At 37.3% G+C, this 16,101-nt stretch overlaps 1 protein-coding gene across 1 annotated transcript; it reads right to left on the reverse strand.

Annotated features, from left to right (window-relative positions):
* Positions 1-6,487: 6,487 nt before the first annotated feature.
* LOC137738029 (protein tesmin/TSO1-like CXC 2) lies at positions 6,488-11,489 on the reverse strand. The gene is made up of 10 exons (XM_068477631.1): positions 11,201-11,489; positions 9,910-10,070; positions 9,086-9,827; positions 8,459-8,940; positions 8,260-8,337; positions 7,745-7,925; positions 7,565-7,660; positions 7,418-7,484; positions 7,122-7,278; positions 6,488-7,040 (listed from the first exon to the last, which is right to left on the reverse strand). Exons 1-10 carry the CDS (start codon positions 11,249-11,251, stop codon positions 6,689-6,691), a joined length of 2,367 nt encoding a protein of 788 aa, XP_068333732.1. The 5' UTR covers positions 11,252-11,489; the 3' UTR covers positions 6,488-6,688.
* Positions 11,490-16,101: the final 4,612 nt, after the last annotated feature.

Here is a 16,101-nt window from a genome sequence, read left to right on the forward strand (position 1 = left end):
CGCCCTACTATGATGATGATGGTTGAGCGGCACTTGTCTCCCAAGATACAACGACCATGTAGTAGCAATCCAAATCACAAGGCTTCATGAACCACGATTGTGTTGAAAACTTGCTCATATGGACTCAATGAGACTCTTTAATATTAGTGTATGATTATGTAAACAATGTAAAGTTATTTTATATTTATAGGGGGCTTCCCTATTTATAGAATTTGAGATATCTCTTTGAAAAACATGCGATCATTCATGAAGACTCAAAAGCTACAACTCTTCATTAGGATAGATACATATTTCTACTAAAAAGCATCACTTCTAATTTCCATTCAATTAATTAATTTAATATAATATAAATAATATTAAATTTTCCAACAAATTGTAGCTGATGTAAGGAGTGATTAATCTAAGGGTTATACCCTTGACAAGTGTCATAAGATTAAGTAACCAGTTCGGAGTTTGTTATAACAGTTAGCTTAGAGTGTAAGCTAACTTAGTTGTATATATATACCACAATGGTGATCTAAACTGTAAGGAAAAATATCAATATGAAACAGATTACTTCTTCTCTAAGATTCTCTCTCTCTCTCTCTCTCTCTCTCTCTAAGTCTGCATGTGATCAAGCTTGGTTAACATGGTATCAATCGCCACTCCAACTTCATCAACGTTCGTCTCAATGCAAGAATGGCGACTTTATCGTTCTTCTATCTTGGATTTTTTGCTTCCGCTACTATCTTCTCTGTTCTTCGATCTTGGATTCTTGCTTTCTGATGATAACAGGTTTTTTCTGATTTAGGGTTTCTTATCTCTAATTCTTGGATAATTTCTTCGATTTTGGTTGTGCACACCAACTGCTTGTGTTTTGTTCTCTGAGAATCAATTTATTGTCGATCAACAATGGTGACCGCCTCTCAGTTACAGATTTTGCAGTCTCCTATTACTTCTGTCATTTCATCGGTTTCAACCCCTATAACCATGAAATTATATGGCACCAGTTACCTAACTTGGCGTTTTCAAATGCAACTTTTATTGGAAGGTCATGGAATCATGGGGTTTGTTGATGGGTCTACACCATGTCCACCTCGATTTCTTGCGTCTAACTCTGGGGATTCAAAGACTTCTTCTGGACTATCAACTGATTAGTCTCTTGCTCGTAAGGAATCCGATGAATATTTGGTTTGGCGCATGCATGATCGAGCAGCTCATCACCGCCACTTTATCTCCACTAACGATCTCTTGTGCCATGGGTAGTACGAGTGCTCGAGACCTGTGGATTCGTCTCAAAGAACAATTTTCTACTGTTACTTGAACAAGTATCTTTCAGATGAAGTCTGAATTGCAAACTATCAAGAAAGGCATTGATTCTATCACTGTGTACCTTCAACGAATTAAAGAAGCGAAAGACTATTTGGCTGCTGCAGGGGTGTATTTTGAAGATGATGAGACTATTTGGCTGCTGCAGGGGTGTATTTTGAAGATGATGATATCGTGATCCTTCCATTTAATGGGCTATCCTCTGAGTATAACACCATCTGATCTGTGATAAAGGGGCGTGAATTGGTTATTTCCTTGAAGGATCTTCGGTCCTAATTACTTGCTAAAGAAGCAATGAGTGAGACTCTTACTACTGCTCTTATGTTAAATGCCTTAGTGGCTCAGTCGCAAAAATCTGCAACCTTTGAATCTCAGTCTCAATCAGGGAGACCGTATCCTACATATAACAATTCTCCTGGCTACAAATCCTTCAACAATAGGAACAAGGGAAAATTCAATTCGAATAACAGGTTCAATAATTCCAAACCATTCTTCAATAATGGTCATCCTGGTTCTAGTATTCTTGGCTCGGCTCCACAGTTTGGAAGTTCTCCCCTTATCCCTTGTCAAATTTGTGGAAAAACCAATCATTTAGCTGATACATGTCGTTTTCGTTCTTCTCAAGGTTGTCATATTTGTGGCAGGAATAATCATATGGATGTCACATGTAGATTTCAAAATACAGCTCTGTCTACTGGTTGTTAAATCTGTGGAAACCCGAATCACAATGTTGAGTTTTGTTCTCAGAATGGATCATCATCTCCAATGATTGTTATGTATGTTAATAACACCTCTGGTAATCCGGCAACTTCTCAATTGCCTTCTGCACCACCTCAACAAGTATGGATCACTAATACTAGGGCTATTAATCATATGACCATTGATCTGTCCAATTTGTCCCTTGTTACCCCATATCCCTTTCATGAATCTATTTAAACAACCAATGGTGAAGGTTTATTTATTTCTCACATTGGTTCTTCAACTCTTCGTACTCCATTACAATCCTTTCAATTAAAGTCTGTTTTATATGTTCCAAAATTGACACAGAATCTGTTATATGTCCATCGTATCTGTTTGGACAATAATTGTTGGTTGATTTTTTATGCCTTTTGTTTTTAGATTCATGACAAAACCACATGGAGGATTTTATACAAAGAGCAGTGCAATAATAGGTTATATCCAATCATTTCTCCATCAAATCATGTTTCAGCACAGAAAGCTTATGCAGCTGCCTATCTTGGACAGCAAGTATCATCAAGGCTTTCGCACCAAAGATTGGGCCGCCCCTCTAATCCCATAGTCTCTCAAATCCTTAGAAAGTCAAATGTCTCTCATATTCCTGATTCTTTACCTACTGTTTGTTCTACATGTTTACCAGGAAAATTTAGTAAACTACCATTTCCTATGTCTTCATCTAAATCTGTAAAACCCTTTAAGATTGTAGTGATGTTTGGGGTCCAGCTCCTTGTGTTTATGTCAAAGGCTTCTACTAGGTTCTGTTGGATTTTTCCAATTTGCAATAAAAGTGATGTTGGTACTACCTTTGTTTCCTTTTATAATTTCATTGTCAATCAATTCCATGCTTCTATTAAAGTCTTTCAAAGTGATGGTGGGGGTGAGTATATAGGTAAACCTTTCCAAAAAAATTTAGTGGCCAAAGGTATTATCCATCAAATGTTTTGTCCACATACCCTAGAACAAAACGGGCTTGCCGAGCGCAAACATAGACATATTATAGAAACCTTCATTACCCTGTTACAAACAGCTTCTTTACCATCTTCATTTTTGTCATTTGCATGTCAAGCATCAGTCTACCTAATTAATCAAATGCCTTCTTCCACTTTACAAAATAAATCTCCATTTGAGGCCTTGTTTAGTTCTACTCCTAAGATCCATCATCTTCGAATGTTTGGGTGTTCCTGCTATCCTTTACTTCGACCCTATACTCACAACAAACTACAACCTAGGACCACCAAGTGTATCCTCCTAGGATATGCTTCAAAGTATAAGGGGTACATTTGTTTTGAAGTTAGCACACGGAGAGTTTATATATCTCGTCATGTTTTGTTTGATGAAACAAAATTTCCATATACCACTTTGGATTCTAAATCCTCCATAATGTTTTCTACATTGCCTACCATGCCCACACATATCCCTTCGTTAACTCCAAACCTGGACAATGTCATGGTTACACCAAGTGTCGAATTTGTGTCTCATTTCTTTCCGTCAAATACACCTGAATTTGTGTCACATATCCCAAATGTTGACTCTGTGCATCTGCCACCTGAGAATAGTTCTGGAGGTTTGAATGATCATTATTATGCAACCCGAGTGCATCAAGGTCCAGTTCTTCACCTGCTCCTTCACCCATTACTGTCAATGCTCCTCAATCCTCCCCTTCACTCTCTGTGGTTCCTGAATTTCAGGGGGATCAACTTCAGGTGGTTTTGCCCATACCCTCATTGAATCTGTATCCTATGCAGACTCAATCCAATGGTATTTCTAAAAAGATTGGTCTATTGGCGTTTGTTCATGAAAATGGTGGTGCTGATCTTACTAAGGTAGAACCTGCAACGTATAAATCTGCTCTAAAATCTCCAGTTTGGCTGGCTGCAATGAAAGATGAACTGAGTGCTCTTCATAGTCAAAGAACCTGGTCCCTTGTTCCTCTTCCATCTCACAAAAATTTAGTAGGCTGCAAGTGGGTGTTCAAGATTAAAAAGAATGCAGATGGTTCTGTAAGGAAATATAAGGCTCATTTAGTTGCAAAGGGCTATAATCAAGAAGAAAGAATTGACTATGGTGAGACATTTAGTCCCGTCGTTAAGCCTACTACAGTGAGGTTAGTACTTGCCTTAGCTGCTCATTTTAATTGGAATCTTCGTCAACTTGATGTGAAAAATGTTTTTTTTGCATGGTGTGTTACAAGAGGAAGTTTATATGGCTCAACCTCTGGGTTTCCTAGACTCTACTCACAGTGACTATGTTTGTAAGTTGCACAAGTCCTTATATGGCCTTAAGCAAGCCCCAAGGGCTTGGAATGAGCGATTTACTAGTTTTTTTTACCATCTTTGGGGTTTCAATCCACCTATAGTGACTCCTCTTTATTTGTCAAAGTTGTGAATGGTTCTGTTGTGATTCTCCTACTATATGTTGATGATATTATCATCACGGGTAATGTTTCTCAAGCTATATTGGATGTTATTCCTGCACTTACTTAAGAGTTTGATACCAAAGATCTCAGACCATTGCATTATTTTCTTGGTATTCAGGTTGTTCATAAGAAGGATGGCTTATCTCTATCTCAAGCTAAATATGTTGGTGATTTGCTTCTTAAATCTGGAATGGAGATGTCTAAGCCATGTGCTACACCTTGCCTACCCTATAATCGTTGCTGAATGATGATAGGAAGCCCTGTATCATAGCCTTGTGGGAGCACTTCAATACCTTACTTTTACTCGGCTTAACATTGCCTTTGCAGTGCATTAGGTTTCATAGTTTATGCAATGCCCTACGGAAGCTCATTTTGTGGCAATTAAAAGGATTCTACGCTATCTGCAAGCTACTAAAGGATGTAGTTTACATTATACCAAAGGTGGATTGGATTTACAAGTGTTCAGCGATGCTGATTGGGCAGAGGATCCTAATGATCGTCGCTCAACCACGGGACTGGTTGTCTTTCTTGGTTCTAATCCCATCTCCTGGTCTTTAAAGAAACAAAACACGATCTCTCGTTCCTCCACTGAGGCAGAGTACCGAGCTTTGTCTTCCACTACTGCTGAGATTGATTGGATAAAGCAATTGTTACATTTTCTGCAAGTTCCAATCTCTGGTACCCCTACTTTCTACTGTGATAATCTATCTGCGATTGCTCTTACATGTAATCCAGTTCAGCATCAACGTACCAAACATATTGAAATCGATGTTCATTTTGTGCGGGAACGGGTGGCTAAAAGAATGTTGCTGGTTCAGTTTGTCTCTTCACTTGAACAGTTTGCAGATATTCTCACTAAAGGGTTGTCTGCACCATTGTTTTAGGCTCATTGTGCCAATCTCCGACTCAGTTTCACTACCCCTAAGATTGAGGGGGGATGTAAGGAGTGATTAATCTAACGGTTATACCCTTGACAAGTGTCATAAGATTAGGCAAGCAATTAGGAGTTTGTTATAACAGTTAGCTTAGAGTGTAAGCCAACTTAGTTGTATATATATACCACAATGGTGATGTAAACTGTAAGGAAAAATATCAATACGGAATAGATCTTCTCTAAGACTCTCTCTCTCTCTCTCTCTCTCAATACGGAATAGATCTTCTCTAAGACTCTCTCTCTCTCTCTCTCTCTCTCTCTCTCTCTCTCTCTCTCTCTCTCTCTCTCTCTCTCTCTCTCTCTAAGTTTGCATATGATCAAGCTTGGTTAACAGCTGAGACCATACCCTTATACACTAAGCAAATTATTGTTTTTAAGTTCGAAAGATGTAATGTTTTTGTGAGAGAATAATAGACTAAGGAGATCCAAATATCCATTTTTTAAAAGGAAAACTAATGAAAAAAGTTTGAAAATTTTGAATTTTAATGATACAGACAAAATAAAGGGTAAAGTGAATAGTACCAGGATTGACTTTTTAGTGTAAAAATGTGATTTTTCGTTAAAGTGAATCGAGAGTTTTTTTGTTAAAGTTCATTTTTTTTAAGTCAACATTGATATAGTGTAGAATGTGTTCAGCAAATGTTTTTGGCCTTTTGGAAATTATGGTTTTTAAATACCGGAAATGTTTTGTTAAGTATCTTTTTGTTTTTCCTTTTCGACATGATGATTACGAGTGCAACTATTCATTTCTCATTCAGGATGGTTGCTCTATTTGTCAACCTTAATGATTGTGTAAGAATTCAATGTACGGCATACCATGCTAGATGTGCACCACGATTTAACTGTTAAATCTACGCTAAAGAATACAAGAACACTAAACAAGTGAATTTAAACTACGTTACTACATACAAGACAACATATACGATAAACTGATCTGATCTAAATTGTGCAGGTGCATATTTCAAAGTTGTCATGAGCTTGAAGGGAAAATCATATTCAAAGAGGAAATATGCCAGGCCATATTTAACCAATGCACATGTGAAATGGAAACCAAATTAAAAATGGTAAGGTTGGAAACAAAAGGGGTAAAAGAAGAAACTATAGACTGAAATTCCATATTATGCAACCAAGAGAGCAGGGATACATATTATTATGATACAAGTACAGAAAAGAAAAAAAAAGAAAAAAGAAAAAAAAAGAGAAACTAACTGAAACGGCTTACAGAACTGAACTTAATATCTTTTGAGTACAAGGTATACTAAAAGATTTAGCTTCGCGAAATTCCCACCATCTCAATGCTGGGGAGTGAGGGAAGGGAACGAAGGAATGGACTGCAAAATTAGTTTCCTACCCGCCCTTCGACCAGGTGATGGCCCAAATTCATTATTGGGAGGAGACACCCTCTTACCATTCGGAGAAGCGGTCTTGATGCCAGTGCTAGGAGACCCATCTCCTTGAAGAATCTCTGGCATTTCATCCTCTGGAACTGCTTGGTTATGTCCCTCTAAATTGGATTCAGGGCACAGAATATTTGGTTTTCCAAGTTTCTGGATTGTGATTGTATATAATCCAGATGACGATCCAATGTTAAAAGTAGAAGATCTTGGCGGTTTGTTCTTTGATGAAAACGGCAGTGAGAATTGTCTGGAACATAAAAGAATTGTTAAACATCTAATAGCAATGATACATCAACTTCTCAACCAACAAATAGTTTAAGAATTAAACCTGGAAAGCCGTAATGGCGTTGAGGGAAGAGCAGAATCCTGGCGCTGCTCTTCATTTTTCTGAATTTCATTTTTCTGTTGATGATTTTCAGCCACACTCTTGTCGCATGCTTCTGTTTCTTCTTCGTCTGCCTCAGTTTCTGTTCCTACAAAAGATCCTGAATTGCAAAGGAATAAGGAACAAATATAAAGATAATTGGCAAGCACACTTGAAGGACATCAAATTCAGATGGGAATGCAGCAGATAAAAAGAAATCCACGAAGAAGTAATTAAGTCGAGCATAACACGCCACTCACCATCCTTTCTACCAAATGCGTTTTTACAGCCTTCACATCTGCAGCTAATGGAGCATCCAACACCGCCCTTTTAAGAAAAAAAACAACCAAATGTGAATAACATTTAAATAGGATATTACAAGCAAACAAGAAATGCTGATGGTGAACCTGATAGCATTCACAGTATTTTTTCAGGCAGCTTGATTTCTTGCAGTTGCAACCTCTTTTATGCCGTGCAGAAGCTGGGGTCTTGCTGGACTCCTCCTGCAAGTGAAAGCAACTTTTACTGGTTAAAAATTGTTGTTCAACCTGCAAACAGAGCATAGAATATTGGATTCATTTTCTAACCCCATATTCAGGAACAGGATCAGCGGTCCTAATCACTTTCGGAGCAAATGCAAGTGGGTTGCGAGACTCAATCTGTTTACGAGTTGCAAGAACAGTATCTTCATGAATAGGCTTGTTAAAGCATTCTTGACATGAACATGGCTCTATGCAGTAGACACCAGCAGCAAAGCATTCACAGTAACTGCACGAACAGTATCAGAAGTCAAATTATAGACTCAAGGACCAGTACAAGAGGTAAACAGAATCAAAGAACATCAACAGTTTATCCGCCTCAGGAGATTATGCAGGAGGTAACTTGTCTACATGTAGATCGTGTAACAACCACCAGTTTTAAAGCTTTTTCATATCAAAGGACAATGTTGATTGAGATAACTGGATGCAATTCTAAAGTGAGCGAAATGAAATTCCTAAGCCAATATATATCCGACTGATAATATTCAAACATTCAATAAAAGCTGTCTCACTGCGAGTGACAAAAGTTTTAGGCTTCACTAAAAGGGAGATGAAGAACCTACAGTTTCAGACACTTCGATTTTTTACAGTTGCAACGTTTGCAAGAAGACTCGGTTTCTCCAGCTTGTTCGAACTTGCGCCTGCACATCCAATCAGAATTAAGATGTCAGATAAAAGTACAAAAATCTAACCAATCACATGAAAATGAAAATGAACATGACATAATAATTTAACGAAGAATATATGGTCAACAGCACACACCTCTTCATTTTAGGGCTATTCTGGTTAAACTCTTCATTAGCTAAAAATGCAGGTTCTTGGGAAGCATCTTGCAGCAGCTGAACGCCATTTTCAGTGCCATCCATGTCCCTTTCAGAAGAAGCCGAAGAGAAAGATTCATGACCAGGTCCTTGACCAGCTGTGGGGGAATGAGCAGAGGCAGAGAGGTTGGGCAAACTTAGTTGTCTACCATAGGCCATATTTTCACGCTTAATGGTTTTGTAGTCTTTTGAGGTTGTTGCAAGAGCATTTAGGTGCAAACCAATTCCAGGTAAGATGCACCGGGCGGATTCACCACCAGGTTTCATTGGAACCAGTTGCTTATCATTTGTAGTGATTTTTTCATCAGATTGAGATAACAAAGAACTAGAATTTGGAACATTGTCTAAACTCTTCCTCCGAGCTTCTGCCATCTCAAAATCCAGACAGCGCCTTCGCAAGCCACGATGCAAATTTAAACCAGGCTAATGCACAAACAGAGAAAATAGTATTAGCACAACCAAATAAGTAAAATAAATAAGGTAAGGACAACAATTCATAACAAAGTAGTCAAGAATCTTTGGAATCGGCATTATTAGGACTATCGTGAAGGCATAGTGAATGTTTTACCTTACAATTGAACTGATCTTCTTTCTCGATTTGATTGCTAACCATACAACCATTCAAATGGTCCTGCATCAGTTCTGTATCTTCCTGCTGACTAGCTTCTCCATATTGAGAGGAAGGATCTTCAGTTTCAGGTTGTTCTCCAGAACCAACTGTATCAAGGACTAGCACGTTTTGCTCATCATTAATGTCATTCTGTGAGAGTCGCGGCATAAGAGAATTACAAAATCTTGTTACGGAGTCCAGAGGATTCTGCATTATCCCCCTAAAAGCCTCTGAGGCATTGGGGGAATCGAAAATTAATAGGTCGGTAGCATCAGAGATCAAACTCTCCCAATCACAGCCTGTCCCTTCTCTTCTTTGGCCACTCTGGCATATGTTCTGTAGATGTGCTTCACCTTCACCATCAGATGAACCATTTTCAGAGGTCTTTTGAGCATGTGGAACGAGTGGAGCTGACAAGCTAGCCGCTTCCAACCCACAACCTGCCTCAGTACCACAAGAAGTTGTTGCGTCACATTCAGGGCTACCACAGTCATATTTCAAATTTCTCGGCAGCTCAATCACAAACTTTGAGTGCTCACAAGGTGGTTCCGCAGAAGTTTCTCCTACAGGATCCCCTGGAACACAATTCTCATGCAGCTCCTCTGCGTTAATATAGAGTTCAGCTGCATCTTCATTCACAGAGACTTTGTTACCGCTTTCCAGAGAGGACTCAGGTTTTGACGGATCTGAAGGGTTATGCCTGAAAGAAATGCAAGAATAATTTACCACGCAAAATAGGTGGTAAAAAAAGCAAGTAAAAAAAAAATACAGCAGTCAATTACCTCCTCAGGAACCTGGATTCCTTGTGAGAACTGACATGGGGTGAAGTGAAAACGGAAGGAAGGGAAGCGAAACTGAGGGAGCTGAACGTCTGAGTAATGTGCACAGACTTAACCGGCTTGATAGGAGAAAGACTACTGATATAGTTAAAGACTGGAGAATCCTGCACTTATGAAAAACAAAAAACTTTACAGGATGAAAAAATTACACACACACACACAACGATCATAACATAAATATGGGTCATGTACTCCGGGTATACACATTCTCGAATGTTATGGCCAAATCCTGAACCAGATGAACTCTCCTAGGAAAACACATATTTCTTCGCACTTTAATATAATATCTAAAAAATTATACACAACTAATAATATAATATCTAAAAAATTGCACTAGCAAAAGAAAAGAAGATCCACATATTACATATAAATCACAATCAAGCAAAAATTGACCACGAAATCTGGGAAAATGAATGTCAACAAAACTAATTATCTGAAAATTTTCATGAAAACCGATAAATCAAATCTGTTAATAACTTTACTGAAACGTCTGCCTCACCAAATTATGGCTTTACGACCTCAAATCTGCTGGAGAATGTGATTATCATCTTGTAACAAATAATTAAGTAACAAGTGACTCAAAAAGTTCCTCAAGAAAACAAATAGCTCAAGAAAAAAAATAAAAAATAAAAGTAAAAAAAAAATAAAAATAAAAATAAAAAAGCTTAGCAATGCATTCAATCTAAAATAAAAGAAAAGAAATTTCGAATTTAATTCCATCACCTTCTGCAAACCAGTAAAAAAAGGTGGTAAATTGGTAAAAATTAGGTCCAAAGCAATCCCAAATTGAGTTTTTATTCAAAGAAAATCATTTCTCAAGAAGCCAAATTGTGACAACTGACCGTAAAATTGAGATTATTTTTGAGATCCAAATCATAAATTTCTGTAATCCCACATAAAGCAGACACTTTTCCAAAATAAAAGCAGAAAATAAAATGAGAAAACTGTCAATTAATTATCTCAAAAGAATTATCAAGTCATCCAAAAAAATGAGAGCTGATCCAGCTGAAAATCAAACATCAACCCACATGCAGTGATGCAGGGCAACTGCAACCCATGAAACTAAAATGGGAAAAACAAAACCAAAAAAATCCTAGGTCAACTTTCTCAAGAAATTCACGAGCTTTAGAAACACAGAGGAGACAACCTCAAAAACCCAGTTCAGAAACAACCTTAAAATTTCGGAATTAAAAAATAAATAAATAAATAAAACAAAATGGGCTCAAACCCTGACCTCAAATTTGGCCTTGGGGGTGCCGATCTGGTTCCTCTCGGGGGTGTCCATTTCCAGAGAGGCAGCTCCACCGCATGCCACCACTACCTCAGCCACTCCATCAGCCCACAACCACCGCTACACACACACACACACACACTCTCTCTCTCTCTCTCTCTCTCTCTCTCTCTCTCTACACGTTTTGGTGCTGAATTTAGTCTCCTTCTCTCTAAAGCCCAAACTGTAAAAAAAAGGAAGAAATGGCGAGGTGGGTCTGCTGGAATTTGGAAAATAGGTCTAGGATTTTCAAGAAGCGGGAAGGCGGGAGAGTTTGGAAACAAGCAGAGCAATAGATTTTTCTTGTGGGGATAACTTTGACCCTACCACCACCACCCCAAGGCCCCACTGCTCTCAACAGCTGTATCTATCTATGTATATATGTTTGTGTAATTTTCTCACCCCCACCCCCACCCAACCCACCACCACCCAGCTTTTAAAAAAAGGGTAACGTACATGGATTTTCTCAAATCTTTCTTTGTTTCGGTTTCTCTCTCTCACTCCTCACTCACTCACTCACTCACTCTCTCACTTCCTTCTTCACCCATTTTTGGTCTATGGCACTTGGGTCTTCGGCTTTTTATATTAATAATGTTGCTTTGATTTGCATTCTTTTCACTACTTGACTTTGTAAACTGTAGTACTTTTCCTTTGAGTCATTGACTATTTTGCCACTCTTCATCTAAATTGGAAAAAAAAACTAGTTTTGGCCTTTTGGAATCACCCATTGTGGCAGTCAATGCCAATAGAATTACTTTTATCTTCTTACATTTTTTACATGTTAATGCGCAGAAGAGTGTCATAGATCTATCTACATGTGAGTGTTCTTCTTAAGGGAAATGTACATTTCCAATTCAACATTACATTTCCATTTTGGTGTAAATTATATCGTCTTTACAGGGTTAAAACCATCACTTTAACATCTAATACAAGGTTAAGAGTGTCTATGCACCACCTGACACGTAGTTAAAATCAATAAATTTGATGTTACAATCTATATTCGACTTCTCAAATATTGTTATTAATTAGCCATATACATGTCATATCCTAATGTAATTTGTTTGAATTAGTAGGATCAATTCTCAAGATATTAAGAACTCGAGGTAAATCAACAAAACGGGCCCTGCACGTATTATTTGGAATTTTGAAGCTTATTTTATGTTTTATGTTTTAATTTTTTTATTTTATTTTTGGATAAGATGTATTATTCAAACATCATAATATAGTACAAAAGACATCCAAACAAAACTAATCCAATATTAAACGTTAATATAAAAAATGAATCGTAAAACTTATTTTATGTTTGGATAAATTACACAAAACTACTTTAACTATGGATCGAATGATACTTTCATACCTCATCTTTTTAAAATGACAATGTCATACTTCATCTTATGAATTTGTGACAATGTCAAACCTCCGTCAGTTTTTTCTGTTAATTTCTCCATTAAATACTAACATGGCTAGAGACGGGACCCACTTTCTATTAAAAAATTAATTAAATATAAAAAAATTTAATTAAATATTAAAAAATAAAAATAAAAACCCAAAAAACCAAAAAAACTCAACCCACACCCAGATGTTGCCCATTGACCCGTGTCCCTTCCACTACCCCACAGACTCGGACATCATCGTAAATCAGACTGGTTCTCAGTCCGAGTTCAGGTTGACGCCATCATTTTAGGCATCCAGGTGCAGATCAAGGGTAGTGGAGTAAGGGAGGTTGAGTAGTCGACGAAGATGACGTCATGGAACAGCGTCGTTGCGATCTCCAAATCAAGGTTTTTGACGACCCAATGCCTTCAACTTTAACTCTTTCTTCATTTTTCAACAACGACGACGGTGGCGTAACAAATCGACGCTACTAGCGGTGGAGACTTCGCCTGTGATAGGACCAGCGTCGTCGAAAGACGGGTAGGGCTGCGAGCTCCAGTCGATTTAGAATGCAGGTTGGAGATCGTGACCAGATTGAGAGAAGGGATCCAGAGATGCAATATTGGGTTCTCCTTTTGGGGTTTTTCGAATTGCGGCAATAATTGCTGCAATGGGAAGGTGGGTTTTGTTCCTCCGGGGTCGGGGTCTTCTATGGTGGTGGATTTCGTTGAAGTTTCAGCTTCGTGTCTTCTGTCAAGCTTAAGTCTCGAGCTTCTTTGTTTTTGTTTTTGCTATATTTTATTTTTCTTTGGTTTTTTTTGGTGGGGTGGTAAAGATGGAGGAAGAAAGGCGGCGATGAGGTGGTGAAGGAAGGTTTTTTCTTTTTTGGAAGGGGGGGAAGACACGGGTTAATGGGGAAGGTTGGGGGGACGGGGAAGAGTTTGGTGGATGTCAAAGAGAAGAAGAAGGTTGGTGCGGGTGGAGGAAAGGGGAGGCCTACACCCCTACGCCATTTTATTTTATTTTTTTGTTTTTTTTATTCTTAATTTTTTAATTTTTTAATATTTTATTATTATAAATATCTTTAATTATTTTTTAATTCAGCTGGATTAGTAAGTGGACCTCGTTTCTAGCCACGTTAGCATTTAACAGATAAATTAACAGAAAAACTAACAGAGGTTTGACATTGTCACAAATTCGTAAGATGAAGATGAGGTATGATATTGTCACCTTTAAAAGATGAGGTATAAAAGTGTAGTCAGACCAATAGTTAAGGTAGTTTTTGTCATTTAGCCTTTATGTTTTAAGTTGAATAACATTTTTCATAAAACAATTGAGTATTTGAACGATATCTTTTGTTCAAAAACATGAGTTAAAGTACTTAGAGTTAAAGTACTTGCCACTATAATTAATTATCAACTAGAATGTAGTGGTAAGTACCTCGACTAGATTGTTCAAAAACTCAAGGATTGTGGTGGCCAAATACCACTTTTATATATATACACACACACACAACATATTTAGCAAAGATTCATCGCACATGTTTTCATATACAAAATACATTTCACTTCATTAGAATTTTAATGTTTGTATTAAGACCAAAAGGAAATCATGCAATTCTTCTTACATTAGTTATGTAACGTTTGTATTACCAAAAATGATAAACGTAATTAGGGATGACGATTACGATATATAAACATTTACACACCCTCCTTAAGTTAATTAACAACAAGGCAATGTATAAATGGAACGCCCTAAAATCTTATTGTGCTTCTAATTTGTATGAAAATTAATTCGTAAATAAATAAATGCATATGTAAAAATCACCAACTGCATGATGATACTTATTGTTGGTCCTATTTACGCTTTGTCGCCATCTTGGTTGATATTACCTTTTTAGCCCTATGATTGAACGTCGAAGCTGATTTTTAGCGTCTATGCCGAAGGGCTTTTTGGAGAATGTCTAAAATATTAATAGTTCTTAGCATTTACTCTCCACTGTTTGTTTTGGTGCCTGAGTAACGACAGCGAGTTAAGCAGTTTTGGAGCGCAACGGTTTCAAATGGCAGGCTTCGATTGAGGTCCACCACTCTCTGTGGATCCTACGAGCTTGTAATTATGGATTTAGTTTAACAATAATTATGCTACCAAACACAAGAGAACATCATATAAGACGTTAGATGTTTTGTTGGCCATTCCAATGTTCCACTTCAAGGGGTTCACCAAATTAACCCTCTTGTCTCATAGAGCATGTGTATATCCTCATCACAATGACGTCTTATATCATAAATTTTTTTCCCAGTCTCTTTTTGGAACAAGTTTTCTATATGAACGAGCGCATGTATTTAAATTTCTCTCACAGATGTAGATAATGAATAATGCTACTAGTAATTACCTAATATAACGAAGTAGGATTCTCTCATTTCCAAATCTCATGCCCTCCTCTCTCACTTTCCTTTTTGCCTCTCATTTCCAAATCTCCTTCCCTCTTCTCTCACTTTCCTTTTTGTCTTTCTCTTTCTATAGAGAAGTCAACATAAAATGTTGACATGACTTAATCGTGAACATTCAAATAAGAGAGGATGGAAGGAAAATGGAATTTAGAGAGGAGAGAATCCTACTCCTAATATAATAGCCCAATCTATTTATTTTGTTGCTAAGACACCTAGTTTGATGTTATTTAGTACTACGATTTAGTGATATTTCTCTTCACTTGTAAATGAAAGGTTTTAGACTCGATTTTTGCTAAAGGTAAATTTGAACCACGTTATTGTTAGCACATTGTGAGGCCTAGTCCATTCTCTTGCTTTTAGTGTAAATAATATCGTTTATTAAAATTAAAATAAAAAAACACCTGGTTTGATGGACAAACCTCAAAATTTACTCGTTTCAGTGCCAAGTAAAGAATCAACATTGATAATTGTGACTCAACATGTAAGGTGCGATATAAGTCCCATCATAAACTTTTACATTAATGTTACACCTGCAAGTAAGGTATCAAAATCAACCAAAATGTAAATAGACGAGGCTCGTAATTATTGATAATTCCATGTTCACCGTTGGTCTTTACACCACTTTTACAAAGTTTGGTATAATGGTATTCACTAGGTGTCCTTTATTAGGGCATGTGGTCCCATAAAAAATAAAGGCGTAGTGGTAGTGTCACGTGATTCACCCCCACAAATTTTGGTTTTTTAACCCATGCAGAACAGCACAAGATCAAAATAAATATAAAAAATAAAAATAAAAAAGAAGCTTATAATTTGCTCTTTCCCAACTGCCCACATTCCCTGAGAGCGGAAGTTCATGCGAAATCATAGTGTCTACTACATGCGTACTTTAATTTGTCACACCACACAAATTCTGCAATATAAGTTGGTCTTTTTTTTATTATTATTCACTTTATTTTTTTCCTAATTATTGACTGACAAGAAAATTAGTAAATTAGTATTTGGATAAGCGCATTCGTAGGTATAGTTGTGATTAATTAT

This window comes from Pyrus communis, chromosome 6 (genome assembly GCF_963583255.1).
Source record: "Pyrus communis chromosome 6, drPyrComm1.1, whole genome shotgun sequence".
NCBI lineage: Eukaryota > Viridiplantae > Streptophyta > Magnoliopsida > Rosales > Rosaceae > Pyrus > Pyrus communis.

Excerpts from the sequence above, each read along its gene's own strand:
- LOC137738029 (XM_068477631.1), bottom strand. The coding sequence starts at position 11,251 with ATGGACACCCCCGAGAGGAACCAGATCGGCACCCCCAAGGCCAAATTT. Across the intron at positions 8,941-9,085 it reads AAGATCAGTTCAATTGTAAG|CCTGGTTTAAATTTGCATCG; the intron begins GTAAAACATTCA and ends TTTGTGCATTAG. Across the intron at positions 7,279-7,417 it reads CGCATTTGGTAGAAAGGATG|GATCTTTTGTAGGAACAGAA; the intron begins GTGAGTGGCGTG and ends TTTGCAATTCAG.